This window comes from Odocoileus virginianus, chromosome 13 (assembly GCF_023699985.2).
Source record: "Odocoileus virginianus isolate 20LAN1187 ecotype Illinois chromosome 13, Ovbor_1.2, whole genome shotgun sequence".
Taxonomy (NCBI): Eukaryota; Metazoa; Chordata; class Mammalia; order Artiodactyla; family Cervidae; genus Odocoileus; species Odocoileus virginianus.
This window is the reverse complement of record NC_069686.1, coordinates 55,078,884-55,091,302: the sequence shown is the minus strand read 5'-3', so window position 1 is coordinate 55,091,302 and position 12,419 is coordinate 55,078,884. Positions and strand designations below refer to the sequence as shown.

The following is a 12,419-nucleotide window of genomic DNA, read 5'->3' as shown; positions in this document are numbered from 1 at the left end:
TTTTAAAAAATTTTGGATATTAGACTAGAGAAAGGTTTATTATGGTTCATATTACATTAAGACTTATAGTAAACATGGACAATGCCACTTTCAAATATTAAAATACTCATTCCTTATTGAGAGCTTTATTTTAATAAATATATAGAATAGAGTTTCATTATGCCAGCAGATTTTAATGTAGGCTTTGAGAATGAATAAATACGAGTTGTTACATATGTATGGAGAAGGCAATGGCACCCCACTCCAGTACGCTTGCCTGGAAAATGCCATGGACAGAGGAGCCTGGTAGGCTGCAGTTCATGGGGTCGCTAAGACTCTTAAGAGTCGGACATGACTGAGCAACTTCACTTTCATGCACTGGAGAAGGAAACGGCAACCCAAATGGCAACCCACTCCAGTGTTCTCACCTGGAGAATCCCAGGGATGAGGGAGCCTGGTGGGCTGCCGTCTGTGGGGTCGCACAGAGTCGGACACGACTGAAGTGACTTAGCAGCAGCAGCAGCAGTTACATATGTAAGCTCTCTTATGTGAGCATTCTAAGTTTGCACACTTGGAAAATTTTACTCTTAAATAATAAAATAACATGTTTTGAAGTATTCTTTTTTTTTCCATTTATTTTTATTGGTTGAAGGCTAATTACTTTACAGTATTGTAGTGGTTTTTGCCATACATTGACATGAATCAGCCATGGATTTACACGTGTTCCCCATCCCGATCCCCCCTCCCAACTCCCTCCCCATCCCATCCCTCTGGGTCTTCCCAGTGCACCAGCCCTGAGCACTTGTCTCATGCATCCCACCTGGGCTGGTGATCTGTTTCACCCTTGATAATATACATGTTTCAATGCTGTTCTCTCAAAACATCCCAACCTCGTCTTCTCCCACATAGTCCAAAAGTCTGTTCTGTACATCTGTGTCTCTTTTTCTGTTTTGCATATAGGGTTATCATTAAATTAAAAATGTACAAAATGGATTATAATGAAAAGATAATCTTTCCCTTCTACCCCAAATTTTCATTTCTTTTTCTCAAAGGCAACCACTGTTAATTTTTTAGCCTTCTACAATACAGAATTATCTGTACATACAGAAGTGTGTATCAATCTCTTGATCCTCCCCCCTCCAATTTATTTTTAACATGCAAAGTATCATTCTATACTTTTCTTTGTTCCCACAAATTGTTGTCTTGTAAATCCTTACATATCAGCCACTAGATTCATTTTTTAAAGCCTGTGTAGTATTCTAATCTGTTATGCTCCAATCCATTATGTAACATAATGCATAGAACATAATGTGTTTTACCAGTTCCTTCTTGAGAGATGTTTTTGTTTGTAGTCTTTTGCTTTGAAAGTAATATGGTATTAAGCATCCTTATATATGTTTTTGCATATACACATAATTATTCCATAGGATAAATACTGAAAAAACTGAATCAAACACATGGACTTCTGATTCTGATAGAGAGTTACAAAATATTCTCCACAGAAGGAACACAGTTGATGTTCCTAAGTGTGTATATGAATCTTTGTTGTTGAAAAAACTGGACACTCAAAGTCATATATTATGATCACAGCTACTTGGGCTGGACTTTTCAGAACTTCAAAAAAATTTTTTTTTCAGATATGCTTCTAAACTGAAGCACTTGAGTACTTTTAGTAACAACTCAGTAGCAGTAAGTTAATCTGTAATGAAACAAATTTTGTGTCCCTTAAATTCTAGGTGTTATTGTAACTCAAAACAATTATAAGAAGCATATCTATATGTTTTATATAATTTTATATCTTAAAAATGATTAAATCACAAGTCATAATCTATGTGTATGATTTCTTTCTTTTTAGGAAGGCAAGATTATCATATGTTAACTATAAATAGACAACTAACTTTAGCATATATAATCATGTACTGAGTAGCATACTAAAGATTTAAAAGTGCAGTTGTAAATTTTTTTGGAAATTAGAGATGTGTACTTGTCACTCATTGTTTATTTAAAAAAATTTTTTCAAGTGCACCATTAACTCCATATCCTGTACTGCTAGTGTAGATGTGAGGTTATCCACCTAGTCCTTGATCTCAGCATTTCCTGAAGTGTACTAAATGGATAATAGATCAAATGAATTCAGCCATCAGCTAAATTGGGAAACCTGCTATAAATCAAATGGGTTTTTTAATACTTCATCTCAGACTCGGTCTGATATTGCTTTGCATTACGAATCTCTAAGAACAAATGTATTTTACAAACTCAGGACTTCCCTGGTGGTCCAGCAGTTAAGAATCTACCTTCCAATGCAGGCAGTGCGGGTTTAGGATCCCTGGTCAGGGAACCAAGATCCCAAATGTTGCGGGGCAACTAACCTCACATGCCACCTCTTAAGAGCAGCCCACAGGCTGCAACGAAGAGCCTTCGAGCCACAAAGAAAGATCCCACATGCCGCAGCTAAGACCTGACACAACCAAATAAATAAATAATTAAAAAAAAAACAAACCCTCAGGGAATTCCCTGGGGATACAGTGGTTAGAACTCAGTGCTTTCACTGCCAGTCCAGGCCTTGGTTCTGGTCAGGGAACTAAGGTGCTGTAAGTTGTGCGGCCAAAAAAATGAAAAGACCAATAATAATTTTTTAAACCCAATATTTGATCCCCAAATACTCTTTTCACAGAGAAACTTATGAATTGTGGGCTATCCCTTGAATTCTGTTTATACATCAATAAGAACTAATTGTCCAGCCTCTGTTGAACACTTAAAGTGACATACTTTATGAAGAGTCAGCCTCTTTTATTTCAGGACAATATTTTTAACCCTAACAGCTGGAATTTACTTACCTATAATTTCTATAGTTCTACAGTCCTCACTATATATATATTACAGCTTTATAATTAATTTTTATACACTCAATATCTATTCAATACAATGCTTTTCTTCATATTTATATTCAGTTATATAAAATTATATGCAGTTGATATGTCAGAATTTGATACTAACATTGGTAACTCAATGTGAAAATAAAATGAAGAGCTTATGTTTTGGTTATATCAATTATTAGAAAAGTGAAAAACAGCAAGGAAATATCCTTAAAAAATACTCAGTTCTTTTTTTCTGATACTAAGCCAAACCAAAAGAGCAGCAAACATCTAAAGACTACTTAATTTTTAATGAGGGCAAGATATTTTTGCTTTAATGACAGACTCACCTGTTGGTTATCACTTTCTTACTGTATTACAAGTTATTGTCCTGAACTTTTATTATAGCTGTTTCCTTTGTTATCTAAGTGTCATTATCATGAAACTAAGAATTTTTCTGACAGTTTTATAAAAAATGTTAACAAAATTTAAGTCATACATCCAAAGTTGAATATCATCTGTAAGCAGATTAAGAAAATAGTATAAAATCTTTTGAAATTTGTATATTTATATATTGGATTTTTAATATTTGAAGATGAATTTTAAGAATTATCCTAGTAACTTTATTTTTTATTATGTTAGTCCATTCTAAGCTTTTATCCTGATCTCTCTTGCCTATATGGTAGGATAATTTTTATTTTTTAAGACTTTCTGGATGTGAACCATTTTTCAAATCTTTATTGGATTTGTTACAATATTGCTTCAGTTTTATGTTTTGGAGTTTTGGCCACAAGGCATATGGGATTTTAGCTCCCCAACCAGAAATCAAATCTGCACCGCTTGCATTGGAAGGTGAAGTCTTACACTGGACCATCAGGGAAGTCCCCCTAGGATAGTAATTTTTGATCATTGTTTTTCATTGGTTCTTTTGTGGTTTTGGTATGGAAATGTATATTTTCTTTCTTTCTTTTATTTTTTTAGGGGCTGCTTTCTTACCTCATCATTGATAGGCACACTTGCACTAAGCCTTACAATACCTCTATCCATAATAGCTGACATGTGTATGCAAAAGGTAAGGTAAACTATTTATTAGATATTTTAAGTATATTATTAAATCAGAGCTAATAATGAAAGTTAAGGGATGTGACTAAATTATAAAGATGACCATGAATAATACTTGGTGCCTTCTCTTCCAATCTGTTTTACTACACAGAGATATAAAAAGTACCAAAGAAATGGTCATCTTTGTAATTTAGTCACAGTTTTTTATTTAAAAAACAATTCTTTGTTATTTAATTTTGTTTTCTGATTCAGTAGATTATTTATTTGCTGTGGTTAAGAATGGAAATCTCTGTAATTGAGAATTAATTATTCTACATATACTATGGTTTTCAAAGTGTGAATATTATAAAATATATATAACACTAAAATCATACATCATATAATATCCAGGCCTTTCCACATCTTCAGATCATAATCTTGAATATCAACTAAAATTAGTCAAACTAGGGAAATGATGCTTATCAGAGGATTTTGGTAGCTGCTGTGTAAATGTTCTTTACCATACTGATATTTTGAAAAATCAGGTTAATTTTGAAGGTTAATTTTATTTTTGAATTTTTTAAGAAGACCTGTAATAGCGAATTTAATTTTAGTAAATGATACTGTAATTTGTTCAATACTTTAAGATGGAGGCAAAACAGAAGGGAAAATATATGTATATATAATTGATTAGAAAAACACACCAACAGTCATTTCTTGATTGCACATCAGGTATTTAGTTAAATGAGTAGGCTGGGCCTTTGGTGGGAATTGAGGGCAGAAGATACATTCTGGAAAAAGTAGCAGGGTGTGTCCCAGAGCTGCAATAGAAACATGGTGGGAGTAACTTAACTTTCTTAGGTTTTTTTTTATTCTAATAGTCAAGCATATTTATATATATCAATAGTTTCTGAAATTTTTGCGTTCATTAACTTTATTGTGCTTAAGATACATATTTTTTTAACTTACTGATATTTGGTATAATAGGAAGCATCCCTGATTGTATTCAGACTTACATTAATATATATTCAGAAATTAGACCTTTTTTTGTTTACTTGAGCAGTTTTCATTTGATAAATGGCTTCATTTTTTAAAAAAAATTTGTCCTCATAGCTTGCTTGAAATCAAATTAGAAGTTTTTTATTATTTGGCAACATAAAAATAACTGCATTGTTAAAAGTGAACTTTGCCTGTAAAAGTCATTTAGAGTTTTATCTACCTTTATGAAGTTTGTTTTTTTTCAGTAGGATTTTTTTAGTTGAATAGTCATGATATCATTCTGTCATCTATATTTGCGTTTTTAACTCTCATTAGTCGTAAGTTTTTTTATGCTGTACTTTTTCTGTTCTTGGGTCATTTAAATTAATCATGGTTTTTCTGGATTATTAAATATCCTGCAAATATTCCAAGAATATGTTATACCAATAGTTTGATAACAGTGTGAAGGGTTTTTAGTACTGACTGCTGGGTGTTCTTAGGCTGACTCAGCCTGTGTGTATGTACCATATGAGGAGAATGTGCATGCTGAAATTTGTCAGTGGTTTTCCTTGGGTTTTCCTGGTGGCTCAGAGGTTAAAGCATCTGCCTGCAATGCGGGAGACCCAGGTTCGATTCCTGGAGAAGGATCCCCTGGAGAAGGAAACGGCAACCCACTCCAGTATTCTTGCCTGGAGAATCCCATGGACAGAGGAACCTGGTGGGCTACAGTCCACAGGGTTGCAAAGAGTCGGACAAAAAACTGAGCGACCTAACTTTCCTTGTGTTATGCATTATGAGTCCTTTGTAAATAAATAATTATTTTCACAAAACTCCTTTACTCTGACTAAAGCTAATATGAAATGAAATAGTATATGTTTCCCACAAGAGAGAGTCTTGCCTTTGATTGTAAAGCTCATTTCTTTAATACTTGCAGTTTTTCTTCCCTATTTTAAAGATAGGAGTTACTGTTTTCGTCATTATTTTGAAAGCAAACTACCAGGGTGTTGCAGCTGAGTCTCAATAATTAATCAGTGTAGGCTTTTTTTGGCAATTGTTTTTGATCCTAAGTTGAATCTAGGTGGTAAAGGAAATAATTTTGTTTTTATAACTTTATGGGATCTCATTATTTTTAATTTTCTTGATGACCCAGGTAAAATGATGGTTTGGAGGGTCAGGATTAGCAATCTGAGAAGCTCCTCACCACTGAGGCTTTACCTGTCTCCTTTGGCTCACATTTCCTATTAAGAGTATTTCCCTTGGTAGTCTTTATTTTACTTAGTCGTGATTTCCTTTGGAATCTTTTTCAAGCTATATTTCATCTGTAAATTGTTTGCCAAAGTTTCACTTAAGAGTTTCATCTGTTTTCAGTACTGTTGTAAGAAAAGACCCATACTATAACCCAGCATCACAGCTATAGCATAACTTAGTTTTTTATAGATGGGAATTTTAAAAAAAATGACTTCAGAAACTAGAGGGGAAGAATCAACTTGAGAATAGTCAGTAAAGAACAAATGGGCAGTGTGATGTGTAAGACAGATGCTTAAAAATTTGTAATTCTGTTTCTGATGTACTCTGCCTAATAACTGAAAAGCATGCTTTACTCTCTTTCCTTTAGGATATTTTCTAAGAGGTATTTTTGTTGGTAATTGAAGCAAGTGATTAGTATAAGTAAATCCTTATATTTAATAATAGCATTCTTAATATATTGTCAGTGCTTAGTATTATTTTCTTGGTGTTTTATTTGTCCAAGTTATCACAAATAGAAAAGTTGTGTTTAAGGGAAAATTGTCTTAATGATAATTGTGGGTTTTTTTTTTTTCTTTTTTCCTACCTCTTATTTTTAGGTGCAGTTTTCTTGGTTATTTTTTGCAGGCGCTATCCCTGTATTTTTTTCATTTTTTATTGCAACTCTCCTGTGCCATTACAATAATTGGGATCCTGTGATGGTGGGAATCAGAAGAATTTTTGCCTTTATATGCAGAAAACATCGAATTCAGAAGTAGGTTAAGTTCCAATATAAATTTTTCAAAATGTTTGCTGAGTAAGTTGGGAATCATACCATGCTGACCTAGCTTTTAGAGATTCTGTGAAGAATTTTTAAAAGATTATAATATTATATATACAATGCCAGTTAAAAGAATTTGTTCAGATCTATGGGTGATAGGATAATTTCTTCAAAACTGCTGTTTTTAAAAAAAATGTTTTAATTCACAGGTGAAATCAAAGTGCTTACAGTTTTGCTGTAACAAATTTAAATGTAGAAAACATTTATTGATGTGAACAAAATTCATTATAAAATATGGTAACATTGCCTCATTTTCTTTTTCATTTTTTTTTAAGAGAGAAAGCGTTTTATATTCTCTAAAACATATTACAGAATGTAAAGAACTTACATTCTGTAAAGAACTTGGGACAGTCTTGCTATAGTCTTAGGTCTGACCTCAGGCATTAGCCAGTGGAATAGATCATTTGTAAATGTTCCTTTCAGGTGTAAAGCTTTCCTAACTATTGTCTTTTTTTCTTTCTTTTTTTTTGTAAGGGTTCCAGAAGACAGTGAACAGTGTGAGAGTCTCATTCCTATGCATGGTGTTTCTCAGGAGGATGGAGCTAGTTAGCTATAGTCCAGGTTTGTATGTTAGTGGACATTAGTACTGAATAAGGTTCTTACTCTTTTAAAAATTGTATTTATTTTTATTTTTGGCTGTGCTGGGTCTTCGTTGCTGTGCAGGCTTTTCTTTAGTTGTGAACGGGGTCTACTTGGTTGCAGTGCGCAGGCTTCTCGTCACGGTGGCTTCTCTTGTTGCAGAATAGGCTCTAGAGCACACAGGCTTCAGTAGTTGCAGCATCTGAGCTCATTAGTTGCAGCGCCTGAGCTCTCGAGCACAGTCTCAATAGTTGTGGCACACAGGCTTAGTTGCTCCACAGCTTGTGGGATCTTCCCAGATCAGCAGTCGAACTCGCGTCCCCTGCATTGACAGGCAGATTCTTTACCACCGAACCACTAGGGAAGCCCAGGTCCTTATTCTTGTATTGCTCAAATACAGAATCGATTTCCTATAATAAATTTCTTTGAGAGTTGATACAGGTTAGAGGCTGAGAAAGTCCAACTCTAGAGTCAAACTGCCTGGGATCCAGTTCCAGCCTTTGTGTGTACTAGCTGTGTGACCTTATGCAAGGTTCGTAACCTCACTGTGCCTCAGTTTTCTTCTCTGTGAAGTGGGGTTGCAGAAGAACCTCCCTCACAAAGTTGTTAGAAGTATTAAATACTTGGGAAGTTTAAAACACATGAAATATGGTACCTGACCCAAATAAGTGATTCCCAAGCATATCCAGTCCTTTCTCTATGCATGTGTGTGTTTACTGTAACTAGCATGATACATCCAACATATCCTGGTTCTCTGACTATGCTTTTTCACTTAACAATGTTTTGAGAACATTTTTTTTTAATTTTAAGAAATAGTATCTTTTATATTTCTTACATGACAGAAAGTTTTATTGTGTTTTGGCTGCTGTGTCTTCACTGCTATGTGTGGGCTTTCTCTAGTCGCCGCAAGTGGGGGCTACTCTCTAGTTGCAATACATGGGCTTCTTGTGGTGGTGGCGTCTTTTGTTATGGAGCATAGACTCTCGGGCCTGCAGCTTTAGTGGTTGTGACACATGGGCTTAGTTGTTCTATGGTGTGTGGGATCTTCCGAGACCAGGGATCAAACCTGTGTCCCCCTGCCTTGGCAGGCGGATTCCTACCCACTGGACCACCAGGGAACCCCTGATTGGTCACTTTATATTCTAGGTTTTCCTCTTAGGATGGCTATCCATGCAGCAGTGTGAAGAGTTAGGAGTTCTACAAGGCCTCTTGTTTAGTACAGCTGTCCCTGCCCTGCCTATACTGCTCCCATTTTTCCCCACCCTGAGGAGTCCCTTTAAACTCCTCATTGATTCTTTCGGTATTTTCCTCTCCATCTAAGTACCATGCTTATACTTCTGTTTCTTGCTTTCTCAGTTTCAGGCATCTTCAGTTGATTTTCCCACTATGGCAGTATAAGATAGGTTACTTTCAGCTTCCCCCTCCTTTGCTCCCACTCCACTTGCCTGCCTTCCTTCCTCCTCATCATCCAGGATAGTTACCGTGTGGTTTGGATAGATGTGTTATCAGTGTTTACCAAGTTATGACCATATCAATGTTATTTTTCCTGAACCGTGTAGGATTGTGCCTAGCATTTAACCAGTCCAAGACCCTTTCTTCCTACCCCTTTTAGAGAATTAACCTCAGATCTCCTGGGATAGAGAAGAGGCACTTGACTAGCTGTGAAAAGTGAGGGGAGGGCATCTGAGTGTCTAATTGCCTTTTTCTATAAACTTTGTACAAATTTTAGTACATTTTTAGTTGTACATTTTTTTTGTTTTTTAGTTGTACATTTTTAGTTGAGACTGAGCAGGCTGAGCAGGGACCTCAGATTGGAGAAGGCAGTGGCAACCCACTCCAGTGTTCTTGCCTGGAGAATCCCATGGACAGAGGAGCCTGGTGGGCTGCCGTCCATGGGGTCGCACAGAGTCAGACATGACCGCAGCGACTTAGCATGCATTTTTAGTTGTTTCTTTACCTCTCCCTTCAGAGATACCTGGTTGTATTTCTTCATTGCTAACCAAGAATTAGCTGCTATATTCTTATCTCTGTTCTTTGTCCATGTGGTTTAAACCTTTAAAAGAAAATCCCTTTATTGCGTTTCCCTGAGGTTTTGGAGACAGTAGAACTAAATATGTATTTTGCCATATTTAAATTTTTTTTAAATGCAAATAGGTATTTAAAGCTTTTTTAGAAAATATTTTATTTATTTATTTCGCTGTGTTGGGTCTTAGCTGCTACACATGGGATCTTTCACTGAGGCAGATGTGCTTCTCCCTAGATACGGTGCACAGGCTCTCTAGTTGCAGGGCACAGCCTTAGTTGCCCCACAGCATGTGGGATCTTAGTTCCTTGACCAGGAATTGAACCTGCATCCCCTGCATTGGAAGATGGATTCTTAACCACTGAGCCATCAGGGAAGTCCCTCTTTCAATCTTTTGAATGCTTTAATTTATGTATTTTCCCTCCCTGGTATGCTCTGTATCATTTTCATACTCACGTTCATACCCACTCTCACCCAGAAATTTTTGGAAGTGAGAGTGGGATAAAGAGAAGATAGTGAAGACTAAAGAAGATAGACTACAATAGAGTAAAATAAGGTAGGCTGGGTTAGAGGAGTCTTTGTCTCCACAGGGATAATGATAGGATGTATTATGAGTAAAACTTATTTTGTGATTTTAAAATAGCATTACATGTCAGTGAACATGTAGAACTCACTTAACATCAGTTCTTAGTACTTACCTCAAGTTCTAGTATCCAGTTATTAAGTATATAGACTGTATTTGATATATATTTCAATGTTAAGATAATTTGCTTTTTAGAATATAAATTATAAAATTAAAGCTGACAGTTGTAATCTAATGATGATTATGTGTTTATTTTTATTTTTAGCTTGGTGATGGAATAGTATACAGCGAAGAGACAATCTCTGGCAAGTTTTTATAGAAAAATGTTTCAGTGCCTAGTCTGAAAAATAACAGTTTCAGTTCTTTGGAACTCTAAAACATATTTTCCTCATATCTTTTGTCTTCATTTTCATAATGAAGTACTTTGCTATGTAGCTGTGTACATACCACTACAGTTATAGGAAGTTTCAGTCTACAGTCCATCTAAAGGACCAACCTGCCTTACACATCTCAAGGAATTCAATTGATAAAATAATTTGAACTAATCAAAGGATAAAATTTTAATGTTCTGGAGACTTTATTTTCACATATTATTTGTTAAATGCTGGACTATATTAGGAAAATGTTTTCAGAAATCATTTTAAGTATATAGATCAGTGTTTCTTACAGGTAAAATGCTCAAATAAGCTGCCTATAATAGGTACGAATTATATTTTTGAGTTTTGTAGAATATTACAAATTAACAAAACAAAAAATGTTTAATTTATGCAACAGATATGTTCACACAAATTTGGTAGGACTTTAAAAAGAATCAATGTTTGACAGAAGGTCTGTTTCATTTACACTGCATATACTGTATTATCCTTTCATAGCATTAGGTGCCTTGTACTTTAAATCTGTGACAAACCATGATGAATTTTTAAAGGGGAAGTATTACTGTAAAATGAACAATTACGTATTTCTAAAGACTGTAATGCTGTAAGTTTAATTGATAAAGCTCTGCTTATTTAGAGTTTTGAAGAAATACCCTCTCTTCAATCAAACATTTTCATAATGGAATGATGTAAATTGAAGTGATAAAGTATTATTAAAATAAAATGTTTATATATATGTGTGTGTGTGTATTACAGATCTACCAATTGGTTTCTGTTTTTTTCATATATAAATATGCAAAATTGTACTAGAACTGGATGCCTCTTTTTAAAATAATTTTAGTTTTCCTAAATAAATTTTATGGTTAAAAACCAAAGAAGGAAGGCAAGAAGAAATTCTACTTTAAAAATTACAGTTGAACTTTTCCTCTACCAAGATTAAATTAATTATAAAATACTTCTGATTTAACTCTTAGACCTACGTCCTTATTGTGCAGCTGCTCCTGGACTTTACTCACTGTAGACCTCAGAGGATGAATGTGTGTCCCAGGATCCATTCAGTCTTTTGATTAATCAGAGCCTATTTCCTTCTCAAGTTTTGTGAGACTAGTTCATATCTCTTTAGAATTTCTTAAGAATTGAATTATTATTCAATTCAAAGAATTATGATTTTTAAGAATTCCCTTTGTGATGCTTAGCTTCAGTTTGTCTTATTCACAATCTTAAAATTGCTTTGGTGTTACTATAAGTCTAAAGTGAAGTTTAGCTTGTCCTGAGAACTTTTATATTACATTAATTTAAAAGACTTGTTTCTTGCTAACATTAAATTTAAAAAATAGACATCTGTTCTCCTATTTGGTGCCACCAATAAATCTTATGCTGAAAATCATAATTGATTTTGTTAGCTTGACACAGGTTAAAGGCATGTAAAGAATGTGGACTTATAAGAAATTTTATCCTGGAGAGAACTACTGAAGTAACATTTAAGTTACTCAAAGACTAAGTTTGGTTGAAATTTATTATCTGTATACCTCTCTACTTTCTATTTTTGCTGCTTTGACAGTTTGCCGGTACCTCTTGGCAATTACAGGATGAAATAGTTGAAACAGTGATGGTGAAATTAAAACTTTAAATTACTCTCTAAATATGGTAGGAAAAGAAATTGAAGTCAGAAGTTTTTAGTTGTCCATGTGCTCTGTGCTCATGCGCCACACAGATCATGTGTTGTCGCTCAGGATCCCAAGAAGTGGTGAACCTTGTTAATATATTGGAAACATCTTGAGAGGGTCTTCCTCCACTTGGCTGTTATGCTTTTTATCAATGAGCAGCCCCTTTAGAAGGAAGCAGTGTTATTGCTTACCTGAAAGTATGAATTACTACTGCTTTGCAGTATTATCTTCTCTCCTAGTTATATTTATCTTAATGATTTTTATATTTGAATACT

At 34.6% G+C, this 12,419-nt stretch overlaps 1 protein-coding gene across 2 annotated transcripts in view; it reads left to right on the top strand.

The window, feature by feature from the left end:
- The window catches only part of SLC35F5 (solute carrier family 35 member F5), a 37,618-nt gene extending 26,405 nt beyond the window's left edge, over positions 1–11,213 (top strand). Inside the window, exons 13-16 of one of the 2 annotated variants that reach the window (XM_020905444.2) lie at positions 3,816–3,906; positions 6,698–6,852; positions 7,393–7,479; positions 10,369–11,213. In XM_020905444.2, the coding sequence (XP_020761103.2) occupies positions 3,816–3,906; positions 6,698–6,852; positions 7,393–7,468 (322 nt within the window). In that variant the 3' untranslated portion in view covers positions 7,469–7,479; positions 10,369–11,213. Of the gene's footprint in view, positions 1–3,815; positions 3,907–6,697; positions 6,853–7,392; positions 7,480–10,368 lie in introns of those variants that run through there. The other variant, XR_002316157.2, reaches the window with a different exon arrangement.
- Positions 11,214–12,419: the final 1,206 nt, after the last annotated feature.